General features: G+C 42.2%; 1 protein-coding gene across 2 annotated transcripts in view; it reads left to right on the top strand.

Moving 5' to 3' along the window:
* The window catches only part of LOC133581494 (CTD small phosphatase-like protein), a 63,611-nt gene that overhangs the window by 4,984 nt on the left and 35,294 nt on the right, over nt 1–23,333 (top strand). The window contains exons 2-3 of one of the 2 annotated variants that reach the window (XM_061935511.2): nt 13,553–13,710; nt 13,872–13,904. In XM_061935511.2, the coding sequence (XP_061791495.1) occupies nt 13,553–13,710; nt 13,872–13,904 (191 nt within the window). The remainder of the gene's footprint in view (nt 1–13,552; nt 13,711–13,871; nt 13,905–23,333) is intronic. The other variant, XM_061935518.2, reaches the window with a different exon arrangement.

Genomic DNA, 23,333 nt, shown 5'->3' with positions numbered 1-23,333 from the left:
GGGAAGTCTGGGCTTCCCTGCTTAAGCTGCTGCCCCCGCGACCCGACCTCGGATAAGCGGAAGAAGATGGATGGATGGATGGATGGATGGACTTGTAACTGTTTGTCATAGTGCAGGGGTCAGCAACCCGCGGCTCTTTAGCGCCGCCCTAGTGGCTCTCTGGAGCTTTTTCAAAAATGTATGAAAAATGGAAAAAGATGAGGGGGAAAATATATATTTTTTGTTTTAATATGGCTCCTGTGGGAGGACAAACATGACACAAACCTCCCTAATTGTTATAAAGCACACTGTTTATATTAAACATGCTTCACTGATTCGAGTACCGTATTTTCCGCACCATAAGGCGCCCTGGGTTAAAAGCCGCGCCTTCAATGAACGGCATATTTCAAAACTTTGTCCACCTATAAGCCGCCCGGTGTTGTAAGCCGCATCTAACTGCGCTAAAGGAATGTCAAAAAAACAGTCAGATAGGTCAGTCAAACTTTAATAATATATTAAAAACCAGCGTTCTAACAACTCTGTTCACTCCCAAAATGTACGCAAATGTGCAATCACAAACATACATATATCAACATGGACATAGCTGCGTGAAAAAAGCCACCCGGCTTCTTCGCGTAAACTTAAACTTACCTTAACCACTCGCTCATCTTTTCTTCATCCATCCCTTCGAGTTAGCTTTTATGATGACGCCGGCTGGAAAGGTCTCTTTTGGCAAGGTCTTCCTTTTGAATATCACCATGGGTGGAAGTTTCATTAGCATGGCAAGCTAGAACCACAGTGAAGGATGACTTCTCATTCCCTGTGGTGCGAATATTCACCGTACGTGCTCCCGTTCCACAGTGCGGTTCACAGGAATATCAGTTGCTGTGAAATACGGTAGTAATCCGTGTGCGGATGGAGAGATTGCGTCTTTTCATGAACCGGATCCTTGTCGCTTTGTAGGAGCCATTTTGTGGTCTTTACAGATGTAAGCACACAAAGGAAATGAAACGTACGGTGATATCCGCGCGCTTTTTCTTCTTCTACGCGGGCGGGTGGTTGCTTACAGTAGAAGAAGAAGCGCTTCCTGTTCTATGGGGGCGGGTGCTTACCTTGGCGGTTGCTTGCGTAGAAGAAGAAGCGCTTCCTGTACTACCGGGAAAAAAGATGGCGGCTGTTTACCGAAGTTGCGAGACCGAAACTTTATGAAAATGAATCTTAATATTTATCCATATATAAAGCGCACCGGGTTAAAAGCCGCACTGTCAGCTTTTGAGTAAATTTGTGGTTTTTAGGTGCGGCTAATAGTGCGGAAAATACGGTATTTGGCGAGCGCGGTTTTGTCCTACTAATTTTGGCGGTCCTTGAACTCACCGTAGTTTGTTTACATGTATAACTTTCTAGGACGTGTTTTATGCCACTTCTTTTTCTGTCTCATTTTGTCCACCAAACTTTTAAGGTTGTGCATGAAAGGTGAGTTTTGTTGATGTTATTGACTTGTGTGGAGTGCTAATCAGACATATTTGGTCACTGCATGACTGCAAGCTAATCGATGCTAACATGCTATTTAGGCTAGCTATATGTACATATTGCATCATTATGCCTCATTTGTAGCTATATTTGAGGTCATTTAGTTTCCTTTAAGTCCTCTTAATTCAATGTATATCTCATGACACACTAACTGTATGTAATATGGCTTTTATTTTTTTGCGGCTCCAGACAGATTTGTTTTTGTATTTTTGGTTCAATATGGCTCTTTCAACATTTTGGGTAGCCAACCCCTGTCATAGTGTGTCCCTTCCAGGTAATCATCCTCTCTGATGATATCATAATTCAACAGGATTCATGTTGTATTCATAACAATGTGTCGGGGTTGTTTTCAACGTGTAATGTGGGAAACTTGCTTGAATTCATTTCCGAGTGACAATCATCACACACTGTTATGGCTCAGATTTCAGGCTGCTGGTGTAAATATGTCCTCCCTGGTTATTTGTGTGTCGACTTGACTGCGGTTAGCAGCGTAGGTCACAACTCTGGCTGCTGATGTCCGTTTGGGCCCCTTCCTTAGGGCAGTTTCCGGGTCACTTATACCCGCAAGACGTATATCACTGTTACCGCTCAGCCGTCGCTCTTTAACTCCATTAGTAATGTGAGAAGTTTTTCTTTCGGGCGCCACAATGCACCGTCCTCTCAGGGGAAATGCGTAACGCTGTGTGTGACTTGCACAGGCGTGGGTGTCACAGGAGATTATTCTTGCATATTTGTGGGAGGATGTTATTTTTAAGCAGGGGTCAAACCCTGGTTTTTTTTTTCCCTGAAAGGAGAATTGCTTTTTTTTTTAAATTTTGTTTATCATTCGCAATCCTTATGTAAGACAAGCACACATGTTTTTCTTGTTTTATGCATTCTATATCATAAATAAACACAAGTAAAAGTCAGCTAACATTATTTTGCCTATAAAGCGCTCTAAAAAACATTGAAAAGCCCCCTATATTGTTTTATACACAGGCTGCAAGTATATATGTAATGTGCAGTAACAGGCACATTCATAATATCATGTAATATTTACGTATTTTGCTAATTTTAAGCATACTGTGGCGTGTTAATTCCTCAGACGCATCACAGCGTTCGCTTTTCCCTTCAGCAACAACACTGGCAGACTTCATGAGCAACAACAAAGTTTACTTTCAGACAAATGATGAGCCAGAACCTTATCTTTTAGACAAACTTTAATGATCCACAAGGGAAATTGTTTCACACAGTAGCCTAGTTACAAATGATGGAAAGGACAATGCAGGTATAAAATAGACTAAAAGCAATATAACATATAACACATATACTTAGGGGTGTAACGGTACATAAAAATTTCGGTTCGGTGCGTACCTCAGTTTAGAGGTCACGGTTCGGTTCATTTTCGGTACAGTAAGAAAACAACAAAATATACGTTTTTGGGTTATTTATTTACCAAATTTGCAAAATCTTCCACCAAAAATATTTTTCTTAGTGGAATATTTGATGTGAAGTAATGGGAACCTTGGATAGGTCAATAATTCCTAATAACATTGATTTTGATTCAATATTATGTTTTGAGCAATGACAGTTTGAAAGAAAAAAAACAGCTTTGTTTTATTAGTTAACATTGCAACTTTTTCTAAATTACGTTTAACCTTTAAGCTTTTTTATTTCACTTTGTTTATGTTTTTGTTTATTTTAATAGTATTTTTAGAATGGGCCGTGGGCCTTTAAAACATTAGCTGTGGGCTTATATGTAATAGAAATGTGTAGGGGGGGTGTATGGTGTGTGTGGTCATTAAATATGTATTCTAATATAATTTCGTCACAGAAAATGAGCCAAATTCAGCAAGTCTCAGTTTGAAAAATTAATTAATTGTATCATTTTTCTTTTAATAAAAAATGAAAACAGGTCTCACAGACCCAAACACCACACAAGGGTAAGACCAGGGATCTTACTTGTAAACTTGTTGATCTCATGCCGTTAACTTTCTTTTTGAGACTAGGCCTTTTTTTGCTTTGGTATGGTTAGCAGACTAGCGGTGAAGTTCTCCAATTTGCCAAGTCGGTCATGTTTTTGATGATGTCTGATTTTAATTCAATGAATATCATCCACTTCTTGTGAGCACTCTTTCACACTCACTTTGGTTGGAACAACACTCTGGTCACACTCACTTTCTCCGTTCTAATGGTTGGAAGAGGACCTTTTGTCGATCTCTAGCTATAAGCTCGTGCCAGCGAGTAAGACGAGATGTTTTGGGTGCGTCTTACAGCGTTCATTCTGACAATCGCTACATCGACTAGCAGTCGGTAGGCTCGTGAGTCAAGTTTTTGCTTGCAACTTCAAGCGTAATTAAAGCTGCAAGCAGCGATGGACGGGACCGACTTTGAGGGCTCATAAAATCCAAACCGGAGCCGTAATTAAAACTCTTTCATCAACTTTTAATCAGAAGGGTTCAATCTCTCTCCTGTGCTAATTTGAAGCCGACACGACAAACGCGCTCAGAGGAGATAATGTTTGAAAAAAGGTGACTGTTTTTACTCAACTTTTGTTGGGGGAATTTCAAACTTCCTGTTGATTTTTGCTGGGGGTTGTCAAATCTAGGTTTAAGTGAGACCTACATAGAGGTTTTTGTTTCATGTCTCTACGACATTCCTACTGGGAGTTACAGGCAGTTTTGTCTGTTTTCTTCCTAGGGGGCGCAAGAGCGCAATTGAGTTTTGGGGTTTGGTTTTTTGATTAGATCGCAATTTTCGCCAGTCCTGATGTGTGTGTCCAATTTGGTGAGTTTTGAAGCATGTTAAGGGGGTCAAATTACAGCTCAAAGAGGCGGCGGTATAATAATAAAACGCTAGAAATTCAATAGGGTCCTCTGTCCCAAAGGGACTCGGTCCCTAAAAATGAGCCGAGAGACGGCTCGTACCCCAAAATACTCTCTTTACCGGTGAGAGGCATTACTTATATTGTAGAATTAACTTTTACCAACTAAGAAGCGACGCAGCAGCAGCTGAATATGTCAACACAGCGCCACTAAAAGTAGTTGGTCTGCGTTAGCGCATATAATAACAATATTGCTGATACTTGGTTAATAATCAGGTCTCGAGATGTAAATGGAGTAATGTGGGCTGCTTTTGGATGTTTTTTTAGAGGTCAGTATGGGTGGAATTGAGTACCGTATTTTCCGGACCATAGGGCGCACCGGATTATAAGGTGCACTGCCGATGAATGGTCTATTTTTGATCTTTATTCATATATAAGGCGCACCAGATTATAAGGCGCATTAAAGGAGTCATATCATTTTTTCTACATTGAAACACTTCCTTGTGGTCTACATAACATGTAATGGTGGTTCTTTGGTCAAAATGTTGCATTGATTGTTTTACATACCATCTTCATTTCGCTTTCTGACAGTCGCTACAGGATGCGTGGTTTTGTGGGCGGTCTTATTTACGTGGCTCACCTTCGACAGCGCCTTCTCCCCGTCATCTTTGTTGTAGCGGTGTAGCGTGCAAGGACGGGAGTGGAAGAAGTGTCAAAAGATGGAGCTCACTGTTTTAATGACATTCAGACTTTACGTCAATCCATAACGGAGCAGCATCTCCTCATTCAGAAACAACAACAACGCCGGAAATGTGTCCCGTGAAAAAACGCACGACCGGAACTCTAATAACTGAAGTTCCTTGGGTCAATAATGAAAACTCACGACACCGGTATGTTTTTAGCTCTTTTACGGCGAGTTTACTGGCAGATATAAGTAAGAACTTTACACTACTTTATATTAGAAATGGCAACAGCGAAGGATGAATGTCACATGACAAGAAGATAGAGAAAAAGAAGAAGCTTAGCGACTACAAAGGCGGACGCGCGCAATTTTTCAGGACTTATGCAGATCCCAAATACAGATCAGCAGGTACCAGAAGGTAAGAAAAGTTGCTTTTGCATAATATTGCGAAACATAACGCCAGATAATGTCTTACCTTATACACACACCATAATAATGGGGGCGGTATAGCTCGGTTGGTAGAGCGTCCGTGCCAGCAACTTGAGGGTTCGATACCCGCTTCCGCCATCCTAGTCGCTGCCGTTGTGTCCTTGGGCAAGACACTTTACCCACCTGGTTTAAATGTACAGTAACTTAGATATTGGATTTCACAATGTAAAGCGCTTTGAGTCACTTGAGAAAAAGCGCTATATAAAATGTAATCCACTTCACTTCACTACACAATACTTGTATGTTTAATGCGCCGACAATCCTTCAAGCGGTGCGGCTTCATAGCTTACCAAAGTTGTACTAAAACATTTTGATAGATTTTTGAGCGCCGTGTGTAATGTTCTATATTTTCAATGGAACATATAAAATGTTGGTATAGAGCTGGTCCACAGTTCCACGACCAGGACGAAAACCACACTGTTCCTCCTGAATCCGAGGGTCCTTGAGCGTGCATGAGAGTTTGCCCAACCAGTCTACATGTGCTTTGTGGACTTGGAGAAGGCATTCGAAGTCCTGTGGGGAGTGCTCAGAGAGTATGGGGTAACGGACTGTCTTATTGTGGCGGTTCGCTCCCTGTATGATCAGTGTCAGAGCTTGGTCCGCATTGCCGGCAGTAAGTCGGACCTGTTTCCAGTGAGGGTTGGACTCCGCCAAGGCTGCCCTTTGACACCGATTCTGTTCATAACCTTTATGGACAGAATTTCTAGGCGCAGTCAGGGCGTTGAGGGTATCTGGTTTGGTGGCTGCAGGATTAGGTCTCTGCTATTTGCAGAGGATGTGGTCCTGATGGCTTCCTCTGGCCAAGATCTTCAGCTCTCACTGGATCGGTTCGCAGCCGAGTGTGAAGCGACTGGGATGGGAATCAGCACCTCCAAGTCCGAGTCCATGGTTCTCTCCCGGAAAAGGGTGGAGTGCCATCTCCGGGTTTGGGAGGAGATCTTGCCCCAAGTGGAGGAGTTCAAGTACCTCGGAGTCTTGTTCACGAGTGGGGGAAGAGTGGATCGTGAGATCGACAGGCGGATCGGTGCGGCGTCTTCAGTAATGCGGACGCTGTATCGATCCGTTGTGGTAAAGAAGGAGCTGAGCCGTAAGGCAAAGCTCTCGATTTACCGGTCGATCTACGTTCCCATCCTCACCTATGGTCATGAGCTTTGGGTTATGACAGAAAGGACAAGATCACGGGTACAAGTGGCCGAAATGAGTTTCCTCCGCCGGGTGGCGGGGCTCTCCCTTAGAGATAGGGTGAGAAGCTCTGTCATCCGGGGGGAGCTCAAAGTAAAGCCGCTGCATCTGGTCAGGATGCCACCCGAGCGCCTCCCTAGGAAGGTGTTTCGGGCATGTCCGACCGGTAGGAGGCCACGGGGTAGACCCAGGACACGCTGGGAAGACTATGTCTCTCGGCTGGCCTGGGAACGCCTCGGGATCCCCCGGGAGGAGCTGGATGAAGTGGCTGGGAAGAGGGAAGTCTGGGCTTCCCTGCTTAAGCTGCTGCCCCCGCAACCCGACGTCGGATAAGCGGAAGAAGATGGATGGATGGATGGGCATTGGTTTCTACTTAATTATTATTATTTCTGCCTCCACGTCGTCCTGACTCCTCGGATGACCGCTATGTCATGACCAAGCATGCCTCCATTCACCCCTCAGAAGAAGAGCTGAAGAGAAGAGAGAGAGCATATAAAATGTTGGTGTTGTTTACTTGAGTCATATTGCCATCATAGTGCAGCCTACACGTATCTCTTATGTTTGACTGCCATCTACTGGTCACACCATGTACCAAATAAAATAGCTTCAAGGTGGGTAAGCTCAACCAAACTTATTCCTTACATTAGACGCACCGGCTTATAAGGCGCACTGTCGAGTTTTGAGAAAAAAAAGATTCTAAGTGCGCCTTATAGTCCGGAAAATACGGTACTTAAATTGTTGCATAAAAGAGGAAGACGTGGACCGTGAATGATAGGCAAAATTACCCCAAAAAGTGCAGTTTTCCTTCAAGACCAGGGATCTTACTTGTAAATTTGTTGATCGACGTTCATTTTGAATGTTATGAAAAGGTTTTTTTAATGGCTTGTATGTTGTAAGTCAACCATAAATAGGTGAGCCACTAAGGCCAGGATGTACTGTACTGTTGAGAGTGTCATACTGTAAACAGTCACACTATCGCCCGAGAGTTGTCCCTAAAGAATGTATACTTGAATAACTCACATTGGTTTTTTTAGAAGCGGTCAATGTTAGGATTTGACTTTTGTGCATGATCTGTCATACATCGTACAGAAGGTGGCCCGGTTTTCTGGTGAGTTCATTATGCCGTCAGTCAATGACTCGTCCGTTGCTTATCTCCTGCAAATCACTTGACTCGGAGCCCATCTCCGCAGCTGTTTCAGAGGAATTTAAACAGGGAGTCCTTTCTTTTTTAATGAACAGGCTTCAAAGTGTCTGGACAAAAACCAAGCACCCTTGCTGCCACTGTTCCTCCACTGGATGTTATTTGACATGTGGCTGCCTTTCACACTGCGCTAGTTGCCCAACAGCAGCCTAAATATAGGCTTCAAGGCTCCACGCTGACCTCAGGGCCAAGCGTGGCAACGCTCAGAGATGATCCTTATCTTTAAATAAAAAAAGAAAAGCAGTCGCTCTGGACACAGTCTGCACATAAAGACAAAATTGTCTTAGTTGCTGTTTGTTTGACGTGTTTTTGTCTTTGTTAAAACACTTGATGAAATTAGAGGAGGCTCAGCTGTTTAGAGTTGTGACTCAACTCTCATGGTGCTTCAAATGTGTCTGTGAGATGGAGTAGTGCCACTTACATCATGCCTTCACTCTCATGATACACACGCCTCCTACGCACTTACAGGATCCTGGAAGATTGGTAAAAATACGCCCTTTTTTTTTTTGCTTTTGCCGTCCAGTGATTTTTAAGATGTCAGACATCTTATAAGGTTCTGGCTTGTCGTTTGTCTGAAAGTAGTCTTTGTTGTCGCTCATGAAGTCTGCCAGTGTTGCTGCTGAAGGGAAAAGCGAACGTTGTGATGCGTCTGTGGAATTAATACGCCACAGTAGGCTTAAAATGAGCTAAATACAGTAATGTTGATAAAATAAAAGAATGGAAAATGACACAATATGTTACTGTATATGTCAGCAGCTAAATTAGGAGCCTTTGTTTACTTACTTACTTATAAAAGACAAGTTGTCTCGTATGTTCACTATTTTATTTAAATATTATTTGAACCTTCTTGGCTGGCGTAAAACTCTTGCTTTGGTGTGGTTAGCAGACTAGCGGTGAAGTTCTCCAATTGCCTCGCCAAGTCGGTCATGTTTTTGATGATGTCCGATTTTGATTCAATGAATATCATCCACTTCTTTTAAGCACTCTTTCACACTTAACGTTCTTCATTCCCATTGTTGGAACAACACTCTTGTCACACTCACTTTCTCCGTTCTAATGGTTGGAAGAGGACCTTTTGTCGATCTCTAGCTATAAGCTCGTGCCAGCGAGTAAGATGAGATGTTTTGGGTGCGTCTTACGGCGTTCATTCTGACAATCGCTACATCGACTAGCAATCGGGAGGCTCGTGAGTCAAGTTTTTGCTTGCAACTTCAAGCGTAATTAAAGCTGCAAGTAGCAATGGACGGAACCGACTTTGAGGGCTCATAAAATCCGAACCGGAGCCGTAATTAAAACTCTTTCATCAACTTTTAATCAGAAGGGTTCAATCTCTCTCCTGTGCTAATTTGAAGCCGACACGACAAACGCTCTCAGAGGAGATAATGTTTGAAAAAAGGTGACTGTTTTTACTCAACTTTTGTTTTGAAGGGGGAATTTCAAACTTCCTGTTGATTTTTGCTGGGTTTTTTTGTCGATCTCTAGCTATAAGCTAGTGCCAGCGAGTAAGACGATGTTTTGGGTGCGTCTTACGGCGTTCATTCTGACAATCGCTACATCAACTAGCAGTCGGGGGAGGCTCGTGAGTCAGGTTTTTCCTTGCAACTTCAAGCATAAAAATGAGCCGAGAGACGGCTCGTATCCCAAAATACTAGTGAGTTGAGGTACCACTGTATACGTTTATACATTTGAAAAAGATTCATACGATAAAGCTTGCGTACATGTGTGCTTTTCTTGTGTGTTAATCAATCAATCAAAGTTTATTTATATAGCCCTGAATCACAAGTGTCTCAAAGGGCTGCACAATACATCAGGGCAAGAAAAAACTCAACCCAATGGGATACAATGAGAAACCTTGGAGGGGACCGCAGATGTGGGGACCTCCCCTCCCCCTGGGCGACTGGTGCAATGGACGTTGAGTGGATCTAGTTAATAGTGTGAAAGTCCAGTCCATAGTAGGGCCAGACGGAGATGGTCTTGGGTGGAGACAAGTCAGCAGCGCAGAGACGTCCCCAACTGATGCACAGATGAGTGGTCCACCCCGGGACCCGACTTTGAACAGCTAGCGCAACATCTGTGGTCACCTAATAACCAGTCCACGCAGGAGAGGGGGGCAGAGCAGAAAAGAGACGGCAGATCAACTGGTCTAAAAGGGGGTCTATTTAAAGGCTAGTGTATACAAATGAGTTTTAAGATGGGACTTAAACGCTTCTACTGAGGTAGCATCTCTAACTGTTACCGGGAGGGCATTCCATAGTACCGGAGCCCGAATAGAAAACGCTCTATAGCCCGCATACTTTTTTTGGGCTCTGGGAATCACTTATAAGTCGGAGTTCTCTGAGATTTCTTGCCGGGACATATGGTACAATACAATCAGCAAGATAGGATGGAGCTAGACCGTGTAGTATTTTATACGTAAGTAGTAAAACCTTAAAGTCACATCTTAAGTGCACAGGAAGCCAGTGCAGGTGAGCCAGTGTAGGTATATATGTATATATAGGTCCTGGGCATGATGTTAAGTACATCCGGCAGTGGAGGCTCCTCTACTACTGTTACCCCAGGTGGCCCTTGGCAAAGGCCTAGTACCTGACTTCCCCTTAGCCAGGGATACGGTGAAGACCTCAACTGCGGAGCAGGCGGAAGACGGTAGATTTAAGAACTACCACAACGGCTGCGATGGCGGAAGAAGGCTGCAGCAGAAAAGGGTCCCCAGTCGTCTTGGACTCCATGCCACTGGACCCTGACCCGATTCCGTCAAGGATCGTGTGGTGACTGTCTGTGCACCAGTCTCCCCACGTTAAACTAAGTCACGCACAGGCTTCCTCCATAAAGGGATACACCCCTACCAGGAGGATCGTCATACTCGTTCGAGTGACCGCCGATGATGATATGTATATAGGTATATAAAGGTATATACAGTATAGCAGTGTCTAGTGTGCCGTGAGATACAGTCTGGTGTGCCGTGGGAGATTATCTAATTTCACCGATTTGGGGTAAAAAATATTTTTTGCAAACCAGTAATTATAGTCTGTAAATGATGTGTTGTTGTTGAGTGTCGGTGCTGTCTAGAGCTCGGCAGAGTAACCGTGTAATACTCTTCCATATCAGTAGGTGGCAGCAGGTAGCTAATTGCTTTGTAGATGTTGGAAACAGCGGGAGGCAATGTGCAGGTAAAAGGGTGTCTAATGCTTAAACCAAAAATAAACAAAAGGTGAGTGCCCCTAAGAAAAGGCATTGAAGCTTAGGGAAGGCTATGCAGAACGAAACTAAAACTGAACTGGCTACAAAGTAAACAAAAACAGAATGCTGGACGACAGCAAAGACTTACTGTGGAGCAAATGTACATCCGAACATGACATGACAATCGACAATGTCCCCACGAAGAAGGATAAAAACAAAGTAGATGCGGGAAATATCGCTCAAAGGAAGACTTGAAACTGCCAAAAAAAAAGAAAAAGCCACCAAAATTGGAGCGCAAGACAAGAACTAAAACACTACACACAGGAAAACCGCAAAAAACTCCAAATAAGTCACGGCGTGATGTGACAGGTGGTGACAGTACACCTACTACTTGAGACAAGAGCTATACTGATGCTTGGTTGGTTATGGTTTAAATTCATATCCAACAATTGCGACGACTTTTTACTGTCAACTAAGTTTCGTTGTTTAATGATTTCTGCTGGTGGTGTGCCTCCGGATTTTGTCAACAAAAAATGTGCCTTCGCTCAAAAAAGGTTGAAAATCACTGCAGTATAGGCGTAATATGATCAAACTTTCTTGTTCTTGTCAAAAGTCTAGCAGCTGCATTTTGTACCTGCTGTAATCTTTTAATGCTAGACAGTCAGTATTGCTACATTTAAAGTAAGCTTTGTATTTGTTTGTGAAGAAAATGAGGCTTATTTAAAAAATGTAATAGGGGTTTGAGTATTTTTGTATACAACAGCACAGGTATACTATTTAGTAGAGAAGTACAGAACATTGTTGAGGGATACAATCCATATGCCTAACCCAAATAGAAGACTATATGGTTGCCCTGCAGTGCTTCCATAACAGCAGGCAGCGTGGGAGTGATTAAAGGGGAACATTATCACAAATCAGAATGGTTAAAACCATTAAAAATCAGTTCCCAGTGCCTTATTTTATTTTTCGAAGTTTTTTTCAAAATTTTACCCTTCACGCAATATCCCTAAAAAAAAGCTTCAAAGTGCCTGATTTTAACCATCGTTATAAACACCCATCCATTTTCCTGTGACGTCACATAGTGAAGCCAACACAAACAAACGGAAAGAACAGCAAGCTATAGCGACATTAGCTCGGATTCAGACTCGGATTTCAGCGGTTTAAGCGATTCAACAGATTACGAATGTATTGAAACGGATGGTTGTAGTGTGGAGGCAGGTAGCGAAAACGAAATTGAAGAAGAAACTGAAGCTATTGAGCCATATCGGTTTGAACCGTATGCAAGCGAAAACAACACGACAGCCAGCGACACGGCAGAAAGCGAGGACGAATTCGGCGATCGCCTTCTAACCAACGATTGGTATGTGTTTGTTTGGCATTAAAGGAAACTAACAACTATGAACTAGGTTTACAGCATATGAAATACATTTGGTAACAACATGCACTTTGAGAGTGCAGACAGCCCAATTTTCATCAATTAATATATTCTGCAGACATACCCTCATCCGCGCTCTTTTCCTGAAAGCTGATCTGTCCAGTTTTGGAGTTGACGTCAGCAGGCCAGGGAAGCTAGGGTCGATAGGGGGTTTAGCTCGCTCGTCTGCGGGAACAAACTGCCGCCATTGCTTGCCGTGCTACCGAGGTCCTTTGTCCCTGAATTGCTCACACACTCCGGCAGATTCAATGGGGGTCTGGCGGCAGATTTCTTTAACTTTATCGTTGGAAATGCATCTGCTTTGAGTGTCGCAGGATATCCACACATTCTTGCCATCTCTGTCGTAGCATAGCTTTCGTCGGTAAAGTGTGCGGAACAAATGTCCAATTTCTTGCCACTTTCGCATCTTTGGGCCACTGGTGCAACTTGAATCCGTCCCTGTTTGTGTTGTTACACCCTCCGACAACACACCGACGAGGCATGATGTCTCCAAGGTACGGAAAACAGTCGAAAAAACGGAAAATAACAGAGCTGATTTGACTCGGTGTTTGAGAAAATGGCGGATTGCTTCCCGATGTGACGCCACGTTGTGACGTCATCACTCCGAGAGCGAATATTAGAAAGGCGTTTAATTCGCCAAAATTCACCCATTTAGAGTTCGGAAATCGGTTAAAAAAATATTTGGTCTTTTTTCTGCAACATCAAGGTATATATTGACGCTTACATAGGTCTGGTGATAATGTTCCCCTTTAAGCTATAGGATGTGTCATCATGGCAGTGTTGGGTACATGCTACGTACATTATTGTTCCATTCACGTTATAGTGCTCGAGCCAGCATGTATGGTAACTTTTTGAACCTTTATAACTCAAATTCAGTTGTGTTCTGGCATGGTGGTGGTAGTATTATGCTTGATTAAAATGTGTCCTATCAAACGCTTTCTCATCAGTCCGGTGGGTTTATTACGTTTGCTGCGGTCGCCGCTATTAACGCCAGGTCTCGGCTTACTAGCACAGGCGGCTTCGTGCTTTCCGTATTTGCATTGGGAATACTCAACTCTCTTCTTTGCTTGACAGCGTCGCAGTCCAACAGCAGCCTAAAGAAGCAGAGGAGCCGGAGCATCTTCAGCACATTCTTCTGCTGCTTCCGCAACTACAATGTGGAGCCCCCAGCCACTAACAGCAGCACCGCGCCCTTGCCTCCACCTGTGGAGGAGAACGGCTCACCCCCCAAGGTAAGTCCCGTTCGTGTCTGTAAAATCTCATCCTAAAGTTGTATTCTGTTGCAACGTGTCTGTGACTATTTTGTCTTTCTTTTCTTCATCTTTTATGAACATTTTTGTGTCCTTTTACCCTCCCAACCTTTACCTACATATGTCTGTCTCCTGTGTTGTAGTGTGACCAGGTCGAAGTCCTCCCTGTCCCTAGTGTATGTATTGGCTTTTTTTTTTGTGTGCTTTTCCTTTGCATGCAGTCATGTGTGGGCCGTCGCCGGAACATTCCGCCTGTGTGGGCTCCCGTGCTCCTGGGAGAGCCTTAGCTTTGCCGCCACACCGCCGCTCTCTGCAGCTGTGCTTTGGCACCTGTGGGTTTCAAACTTGGTGCCTCGATTGCCTGAGCCGCACTAACTTTTGGAAGCAAAACGTGTTGCGGTTGTCAGTTAAAGGGGAACATTATCACCAGACCTATGTAAGCGTCAATATATACCTTGATGTTGCAGAAAAAAGACCATATATTTTTTTAACCGATTTCCGAACTCTAAATGGGTGAATTTTGGCGAATTAAACGCCTTTCTAATATTCGCTCTCGGAGCGATGACGTCACAACGTGGCGTCACATCGGGAAGCAATCCGCCATTTTCTCAAACACCGAGTCATATCAGCTCTGTTATTTTCCGTTTTTTTCGACTGTTTTCCGTACCTTGGAGACATCATGCCTCGTCGGTGTGTTGTCGGAGGGTGTAACAACACGAACGGGGACGGATTCAAGTTGCACCAGTGGCCCAAAGATGCGAAAGTGGCAAGAAATTGGACATTTGTTCCGCACACTTTACCGACGAAAGCTATGCTACGACAGAGATGGCAAGAATGTGTGGATATCCTGCGACACTCAAATCAGATGCATTTCCAACGATAAAGTTAAAGAAATCTGCCGCCAGACCCCCATTGAATCTGCCGGAGTGTGTGAGCAATTCAGGGACAAAGAACCTCGCTAGCACGGCAAGCAATGGCGGCAGTTTGTTCCCGCAGACGAGCGAGCTAAACCCCCTATCGACCCTAGCTTCCCTGGCCTGCTGACATCAACTCCAAAACTGGACAGATCAGCTTTCAGGAAAAGAACGCGGATGAGGGTATGTCTACAGAATATATTAATTGATGAAAATTGGGCTGTCTGCACTCTCAAAGTGCATGTTGTTGCCAAATGTATTTCATATGCTCTAAACCTAGTTCATAGTTGTTAGTTTCCTTTAATGCCAAACAAACACATACCAATCGTTGGTTAGAAGGCGATCGCCGAATTCGTCCTCGCTTTCTCCCGTGTCGCTGGCTGTCGTGTTGTTTTCGCTTGCATACGGTTCAAACCGATGTGGCTCAATAGCTTCAGTTTCTTCTTCAATTTCGTTTTCGCTACCTGCCTCCACACTACAACCATCCGTTTCAATACATTCGTAATCTGTTGAATCGCTTAAACCGCTGAAATCCGAGCTAATGTCGCTATAGCTTGCTGTTCTTTCCGTTTGTTTGTGTTTGCTTCACTATGTGACGTCACAGGAAAATGGATGGGTGTTTATAACGATGGTTAAAATCAGGCACTTTGAAGCTTTTTTTAGGGATATTGCGTGATGGGTAAAATTTTGAAAAAAACTTCGAAAAATAAAATAAGCCACTGGGAACTGATTTTTAATGGTTTTAGCCATTCTGGAATTGTGATAATGTTCCCCTTTTAAAGGGGACCTATGATGATTTTAATCTACATTTTTATTGATTTATTTTATTGTTGTCCTGTCCAGCTCTCAGGCCAATCATATAGTTGATTGAGATGCCCATATCGGCTGTAAAACTTTACTTTACAAAAGAGAAGTTTGAGATACTTCTCTTGTTGCCTTATTTGACTTTATTAAATGGATTTGTATAGGGGTGTGACTAGGGATGATGTTTGATAAGAAATTATCGAGTTTGAGCCTATTATGGAATCCTCTTATCGAACCGATTCCTTATCGATTCTCTTATCGAGTCCAGATAAGTTGTTGTATATGGAAAAAAACATAATAATTGGTTTTACAAAAGCTCACTTTTATTATATAAGAAAAAAATATATATATAATAAATAAATAAATATTGACTGTTACCCCCCCCTAAAAAAATAAAATAAAATAAATAAATATTGACTGTTGTTACCCAAAGTATATTAAGTGGGATTTTTCAGAAAAACAAATATATACAGTAACAAAAAAACAACCTGTCTCTGTGATCACTATAGGTGTATAAATAATAATATAGTGTTAAATAAAATCAGTACCTTGGGTACAAAACTGAAAATAATACAGCTCTCCAAAAAGTGCACTTCTGCTGCATTTTTGCACTTTATTTCTTTATTGAAAGAAAATTCTATGAAGAGAAAAGTTGTTTGCAAATGTGGTTACAATGCTACAAAATGAAAAGTTAAAGCTAAAAAAAGAAATACACTTTATTGAGTTAACATTATTTCTTTATCGGGGAAAAGATGTTATGAGCTAGGGAATATAACACCTACACTACCCAGCATGCAACGGGAGTGACGAGCATGCGCGGCAGCCCCGAAAAGTGTTGTTGCAAGTCGTCACCCGGCAGCTAAGAATGAGGTTATGAGCACGCTGTGAAAGTAAACGTCAAGAACTCAGCCAACACGCCTCGTCTGCATTATTTATAATTAGACAGACAACACATATACAGTGTGATTTTGTTTTGTTTACAAGGACAGAAAAAACAAAAGGGAGAAGTCATATATGTTGTATATATATGTATGTGCTGCGGTTGCTTTAAGAACGTTGCGACAGCTGCCGTAAAGGAGGTGCGTTGCTAGGCTGGTTGCTATGTTTCCGCTTGGTCGTAAAAGTGTTCGTCATGTATTTGTACCCTGCTCAAATCTCTCAGTAAATTTATTCATTGGATTATACCTTTTGTTTTGAACTTTATTACACCTTGGAGCGCTTTTTCCGGTCCATTTTTTTCCCTGCTTTCGCTATCTGCGCCTAATTACTGAGCTACGTGACGTCATTTCTTGTGATGTCACACGGAGTATTTCTGGTCGGGACGGGATTCGAATAAAGAACCAACTCTTTTTCTTAACTATAGTGGTCTCGATAACGGGTACCGGTTCTCAAAAAGGGATTAGAGTCCGAGGACTCGGTTCTTTTCTTATCGAACAACTCGGAAAACCGGTTTCGAGTATCATCCCTAGGTGTAACGGTACACAAAAATGTTGGTTCGGTACGTACCTCGGTTTAAAGGTCACGGTTCGGTTCATTTTCGGTACAGTAAGAAAACAACAAAATATAAATTTTTGGGTTATTTATTTACTAAATCTGCAAAATCTTCCACCAAAAATATTTTTCTTAGAGGAATATTTGATGTGAAGTAATGGGAACCTCGCATAGGTCAATAATTCATAATAACATTGATTTTGATTCAATATTATGTTTTGAGCAATGACAGTTTGAAAGAAAAAAAAACAGCTTTGTTTTATTAGTCAACATTGCAACTTTTTCTAAATTACATTTAACCTTTAAAGGGGAACATTATCACAATTTCAGAAGGGTTAAAACCATTAAAAATCAGTTCCCTGTGGCTTATTTTATTTTTCGAAGTTTTTTTCAAAATTTTACCCATCACGCAATATCCCTAAAAAAAGCTTCAAAGTGCCTGATTTTAACCATCGCTATATACACCCGTCCATTTTCCTGTGACGTCACATAGTGATGCCAATACAAACAAACATGGCGGATAGAACAGCAAGCTATAGCGACATTAGCTCGGATTCAGACTCGGATTTCAGCGGCTTAACACTGTCTGATAAGATAATTACTAACAACTATGAACTAGGTTTACAGCATATGAAATACATTTGGCAACAACATGCACTTTTAGAGTGCAGACAGCCCATTTCAGGCGCGCTAAGAACATATATTTTTCCACGATTTCAGCACTCAGGTTAACCATACCTCAATAGACACAAAATACTGCATTACACAAGACTATCCGAATGTACTCGAATGATTGAAAAAAAGAAATGTTTTTAAGCTAAATTATTGGTAAACACAGTTTATGTATAATAATTTACGTAAAACCGCGAGTAATGAATAAACTTTTCATCAATTAATATATTCTGTAGACATACCCTCATCCGCTCTCTTTTCCTGAAAGCTGATCTGTCCAGTTTTGGAGTTGATGTCAGCAGGCCAGGGAAGCTAGGGTCGATATTCTTCTCTTGATCATCTTCGGGAGGGTGTGAGCCAAGACATCCAGGGGGTTTAGCTCGCTCGTCTGCGGGAACAAACTGCCGCCATTGCTTGCCGTGCTAGCGAGGTCCTTTGTCCCTGAATTGCTCACACACTCCGGCAGATTCAATGGGGGTCTGGCGGCAGATTTCTTTGACTTTATTGTTGGAAATGCATCTGCTTTGAGTGTCGCAGGATATCCACACATTCTTGCCATCTCTGTCGTAGCATAGCTTTCGTCGGTAAAGTGTGCGGAACAAACAACTGATCATTTCGTCGGCTTTCCCCACAGCCTCGTATTTTGAACAAATTTCGTCCAATTTCTTGCCACTTTCGCATCTTTGGGCCACTGGTGCAACTTGAATCTGTCCCTGTTCGTGTTGTTACACCCTCCGACAACACACCGACGAAAGTGAGAAAATGGCGGATTGCCTCCCGATGTGACGTCACGTTCCGAGAGCGAATAATAGAAAATTCACCCATTTAGAGTTCGGAAATTGGTTAAAAAAATATATGGTCTTTTTTCTGCAACATCAAGGTATATATTGACGCTTACATAGGTCTGGTGATAATGTTCCCCTTTAAGCTTTTTTATTTCACTTTTGTTATGTTTTTGTTTATTTTAATAGTATTTTTAGAATGTGCCGTGGGCCTTTAAAACATTAGCTGTGGGCCGCAAATGGCACACTTTTGACACCCCTGCTATAGATAATAAAAAATTAAATCTGACAAATCTATGGATAAAAAGCAGAGCCTGGCGACGCATGCACGTTTATCATAACTCTCTCTCTCTCTCTCTCTCTCTGTCTCTGCCCCTCCCTCACCAATGCTGCTGCGAGCACAATTTGTTTTGTTTTTAACCCCTTCTTAACCCTGAACGTACATTGAAAATACACGCAACCCTAACTCAAAATGCCGGACATTTGAGGCATTTAAGAAACTCCGCCCTGACAGCTCCGCAAAAGAGGACATGTCCGGTGAAAAGAGGACGTATGGTCAGTCTATCGTAGCCCGTTAGCTGTTAGCATGCTGCTTACCATGAATTGATTTACGTGGACCCCGACTTAAACAAGTTGAAAAACTTATTCGGGTGTTACCATTTAGTGGTCAATTGTTACGGAATATGTACTGAACTGTGCAATTTACTAATAAAAGTTTCAATCAATCAAAAAAGCATGCTGTGTGTTGTGCCTCGGTGTGCATTGTTTACACAACGTGCGTTACGCTACTTAATATGTCCGTGTGGAAACTCGTTCGGTACACCTCCGAACCGGACTGGAACCCCCGTACCGAAACGGTTCAATACAAATACACGTACCGTTACACCCCTAGATTTATAGTATTATTTGGGGCAGGAGGGGATAGAAAGAGGAAAAAAATTAAGACAGAGGGGGATAAGACCGAGAGACGACAACAACAACAGCAAACACAACAATAACAACAATAGAACAACATCAGCAAATAGGATATGTACAAATATGATGGTAAAAGTGATAGCAAAGAAACAGTTAGTGAAATAAATAATAATACAGAAATGGCAATGAACATTATTACACTACAAATGGAGCAATACAAATACCAATAGAAATAACGAACAAGATTTCTCTACAGAATCTCCTCTCTGGTCAACAAAAGCACCATGAAGATTCTAGCAGGAACTCTCATTCAACCCTATTTCGATTACGCATGCACCTCCTGGTACCGCAGCACCTCCAAAACCCTCAAATCTAGACTCCAAACATCCCAGAACAAGCTAGTCGGGTTACTTCTAGACCTCCACCCCAGATCACACCTCACTCCTACCCACTTCTCCAAAGTGGGCTGGCTCAGGGTGGAGGACGGAGTAAAACAACTTGCACTGAGCCTAGTCTATAAAATCCGCTACACCTACATGTCAAACTACTTCCATAACGTAAATGACCCCTATAACCACAACACCAGGGGGAGCTCTACTAACCACGTTCAACCCAGATTCCGATCCAACAAAGGTCTTAACTCATTCTCCTTCTATGCCACATCAATATGGAATGCACTCCCAACAGGTGTAAAAGAAAGTGCATCTCTACCCTCCTTCAAAACCTCACTAAAAGAACACCTCCAGGCAACTACAACCCTAGACTAACACCCTCCCCCCACCACATCCCACCTCCCCGGATTGTAAATAATCAAATGTATATACTTGTTCTTATGCTTTCTGAGCTCACTATGTCTCTGCTCGCTGTACATATTCTATGAAGTCAGACCTACACTGTTTCAATGTCCATTTCTCTGATGATATTATTGTTGATGACTGAAGTATGCAGATAGCAACCCTACTTAACCCACCCCCCGATTTGTAAATAATGTAAATAATTCAATGTATATACTCTGATGATTAACTTGTGTGATGACTCTATTATGCTGATAGTATATATTTGTACCATGAATTGATTAATGTGGACCCCGACTTAAACAAGTTGAAAAACTTATTGGGGTGTTACCATTTAGTGGTCAATTGTACGGATTATGTACTTCACTGTGCAATCTACTAATAAAAGTTTCAATCAATCAATCAATAGCACAACTGAATATCTTCTTTGCTCAGACAATAATGTTTGTACAAGTTTAGATTTGGGAATGTTGTTTTTTTTAATGGGGAACGAGGTTAATGGCTCTTGTTTTCATGTTAACCTTTAAGCTGGCTAGCGCAAATTTTTATTTTTCAGTAAATGAGTTTGTCAAAGTGTTATCAATCTCAGTTTTACGATAATAACTGTGGGAGGTCTCACAGCGGTTTGTCATTATACCTTTTATCGTTACGTTCCTGGTCACAACGTTAGGTACACCTGCACGCTCTCAGATCGATTCAGATTCCGCATGAACCAAGCTACTTTTAGCCGCATTCACGCCACTGCATGTCGGAGTTATCATGCACAGGACAAGATTAGGTGAAAATAATACTTTCTTGCCTTTCTCAGTTTATTCCTCATAGCCTTGAGCTCTCTTCACTTCATGTCTAAATAATCTAGGGGTGTAACGGTACGTGTATTTGTATTGAACCGTTTCGGTACGGGGGTTTCGGTTCGGAGGTGTACTGAACGAGTTTCCACACGAACATATTAAGTAGCCGCCGAAGCTAAAGTCTTAACAAGCTGCTCCGCTTCCTTCTGCCTCTGTCAGTACTCTCACCCAGCATTGTCCCACCCACACAACCATCTGATTGGTTACAAACAGAGCAGTAACAGCCAATCAGCAGTGCGTATTCAAAGCGGTAACAGCCAATCAGCAGTGTGTATTTAGAGCGCATGTCGTCAGTGCTTAGTGTTTAGCAGGTAAGCATCAGGCAGCGGACTCACCCCAAATTATAATAAACACCTCCCAGTCAACTACTAGTAACATCACTATGAGCCCGTTGACAATTGTTGCGTTTGGACCAGTTGTTCCTCCCAGGGAATTCAAGTTGCTGGTCACTCCCAAGCTCTTTTATGACAGTAAAGCTGAGTAGAAGAACCACCAGAGACAGAATAGGTATTTTGTAATTTTATTTCCAAAGCCTTTGGAAATAAACTTGAGACCAAATCCCGTACAGAAGCGCTCACTCGCACAGCTAAATTGGTCTAACTTTTCATACGGCAAAACTTCTTCTTTTATCTGTCTCTCTTGCCCCCACCCTCCTTGTCCCTTTCTCCACAGCTGGCCAAATGGAAAGATAAGAGATATAATTTATTACCACTCCCCCTTTCTCCCCGCTCACTCCAGGTCCCTTTTGTTTATTATCTAAAGTCGGTTTTAGACGAGGAACAGAAAAGATCTCCCCCCTTCACATTCTCAAAAGTAGGCACACAGTATTTGCAGACAACCAAAAGATAACAAATAAAGAACACTAGCTGTTTTGTAATATGACTATAGTTTAAAAGAAGTAACACACAAATATGGATATATGTAATTATCTGCCTCCGTCACCTTCTAGAAATATAACAGGCAGCTCAGCTCGCTCGCAGTTCTGGCCTGAGGTGAAGGCTTATTCGCTTTTAGCGTAACGTTAGCTCATTTTGCGGTGTGTGTGTGTGTTACGGACAGCAAAGCCCTGTCTGTCTGTTATTTCACTTTACTTTTTTCTGTGTTGATTGAGCTGTGTTGAAGCAGCAAAAAAGGACATTATGTTAAATGAAGAGTTTCTGTCTCTGATAGTTGATATAATAATGTAACTGCATCATAAAGCCTACATGAACTCCATGATGTTCAGGGATGAATAGTCTCTCCTATTGCTATTGTACCATTTTTTCAGCTATAGTTACATTACCGTAATCATTAGTAATGCAGCAGCCTAGTTTTGAATGGCAGGGTCCCTGCTATCACATGTTGATACAAATATAACGTTTACATAATAAAAATCAACTACAGGCTTCCCAAATGCTGTAATAAATTAAGCATGATGAGTTGACTTGAAACTGTTTAATGTTGCACTTTTTATATGTAGAAGAAAAGTTTTGTCATTTTATTTAATCTGAGCAACAACTTGAGGCAGTTTAATGTTGATTAACGTGGGCAGAATTATTATAGTGTTCCCAATGTTAAAAGGATAAAGCCATTGTTTACAAATTTGGTAAATAAATAACCAAAAAATTTACATTTTGTTGTTTTCTTACTGTACCGAAAATGAACCGAACCGTGACCTCCAAACCGAGGTATGTACCGAACCGAAATTTGTGTGTACCGTTACACCCCTAAAATAATCCCATCCACCTTGCTCTGTCGCCGCCGAAATGTAAAACCAAGGCATCCCAAAACCGTGCAAGCTCATGGCAAATTGCACAAACCTTACGATTGGGCGCTTTGGCATTTTTTAACCCGAGTATCCAACATTGTAACATTTGCTGCTCACTGCTCCCCTCACCTCCCAGTGTGTGATCAAGGGTGATGGGTCAAATGCAGAGAATAATTCCGTCACACTTAGTGTGTGTGTGACAATCATTGGTACGTTAACTTTCATTTATAAGTCAGAAAAGACGAAATTCATCACAGGTCCTCTTTAGAATCAGAATCAGCTTTATTGTCATTACGCAAGGTAACGAGATTGAGGCCATGCCATACAGTGCGATGTGTGCATGCTAGAAAAACAATGTGCAAATATATAAAAATATCATCATCAAGTGACGCGGGGCTCTCATCAGTGCACATGTGCATCCAAACTTGTTCATGATTGCCTTCACACTAGCACAATTTAGTCAACTATTCCTCGACATCAGCTAATCTCTGCATGGCCTTTTTTTCCCCGCCAAACATGATCACAGAATGTTTGAGATGCCTTCAATCTCATGAGATCTAAAGATTTGAGGAGATTACCTGAGTAGGTGTCTTTAACAGGATGTTCGCATCATGTCACACACGCTCAAACGAAGG

This window comes from Nerophis lumbriciformis, linkage group LG03, assembly GCF_033978685.3.
Source record: "Nerophis lumbriciformis linkage group LG03, RoL_Nlum_v2.1, whole genome shotgun sequence".
Taxonomy (NCBI): Eukaryota; Metazoa; Chordata; class Actinopteri; order Syngnathiformes; family Syngnathidae; genus Nerophis; species Nerophis lumbriciformis.
Note: the sequence above shows the minus strand (reverse complement) of the source record. Positions and strands in the feature narration are given on the sequence as shown.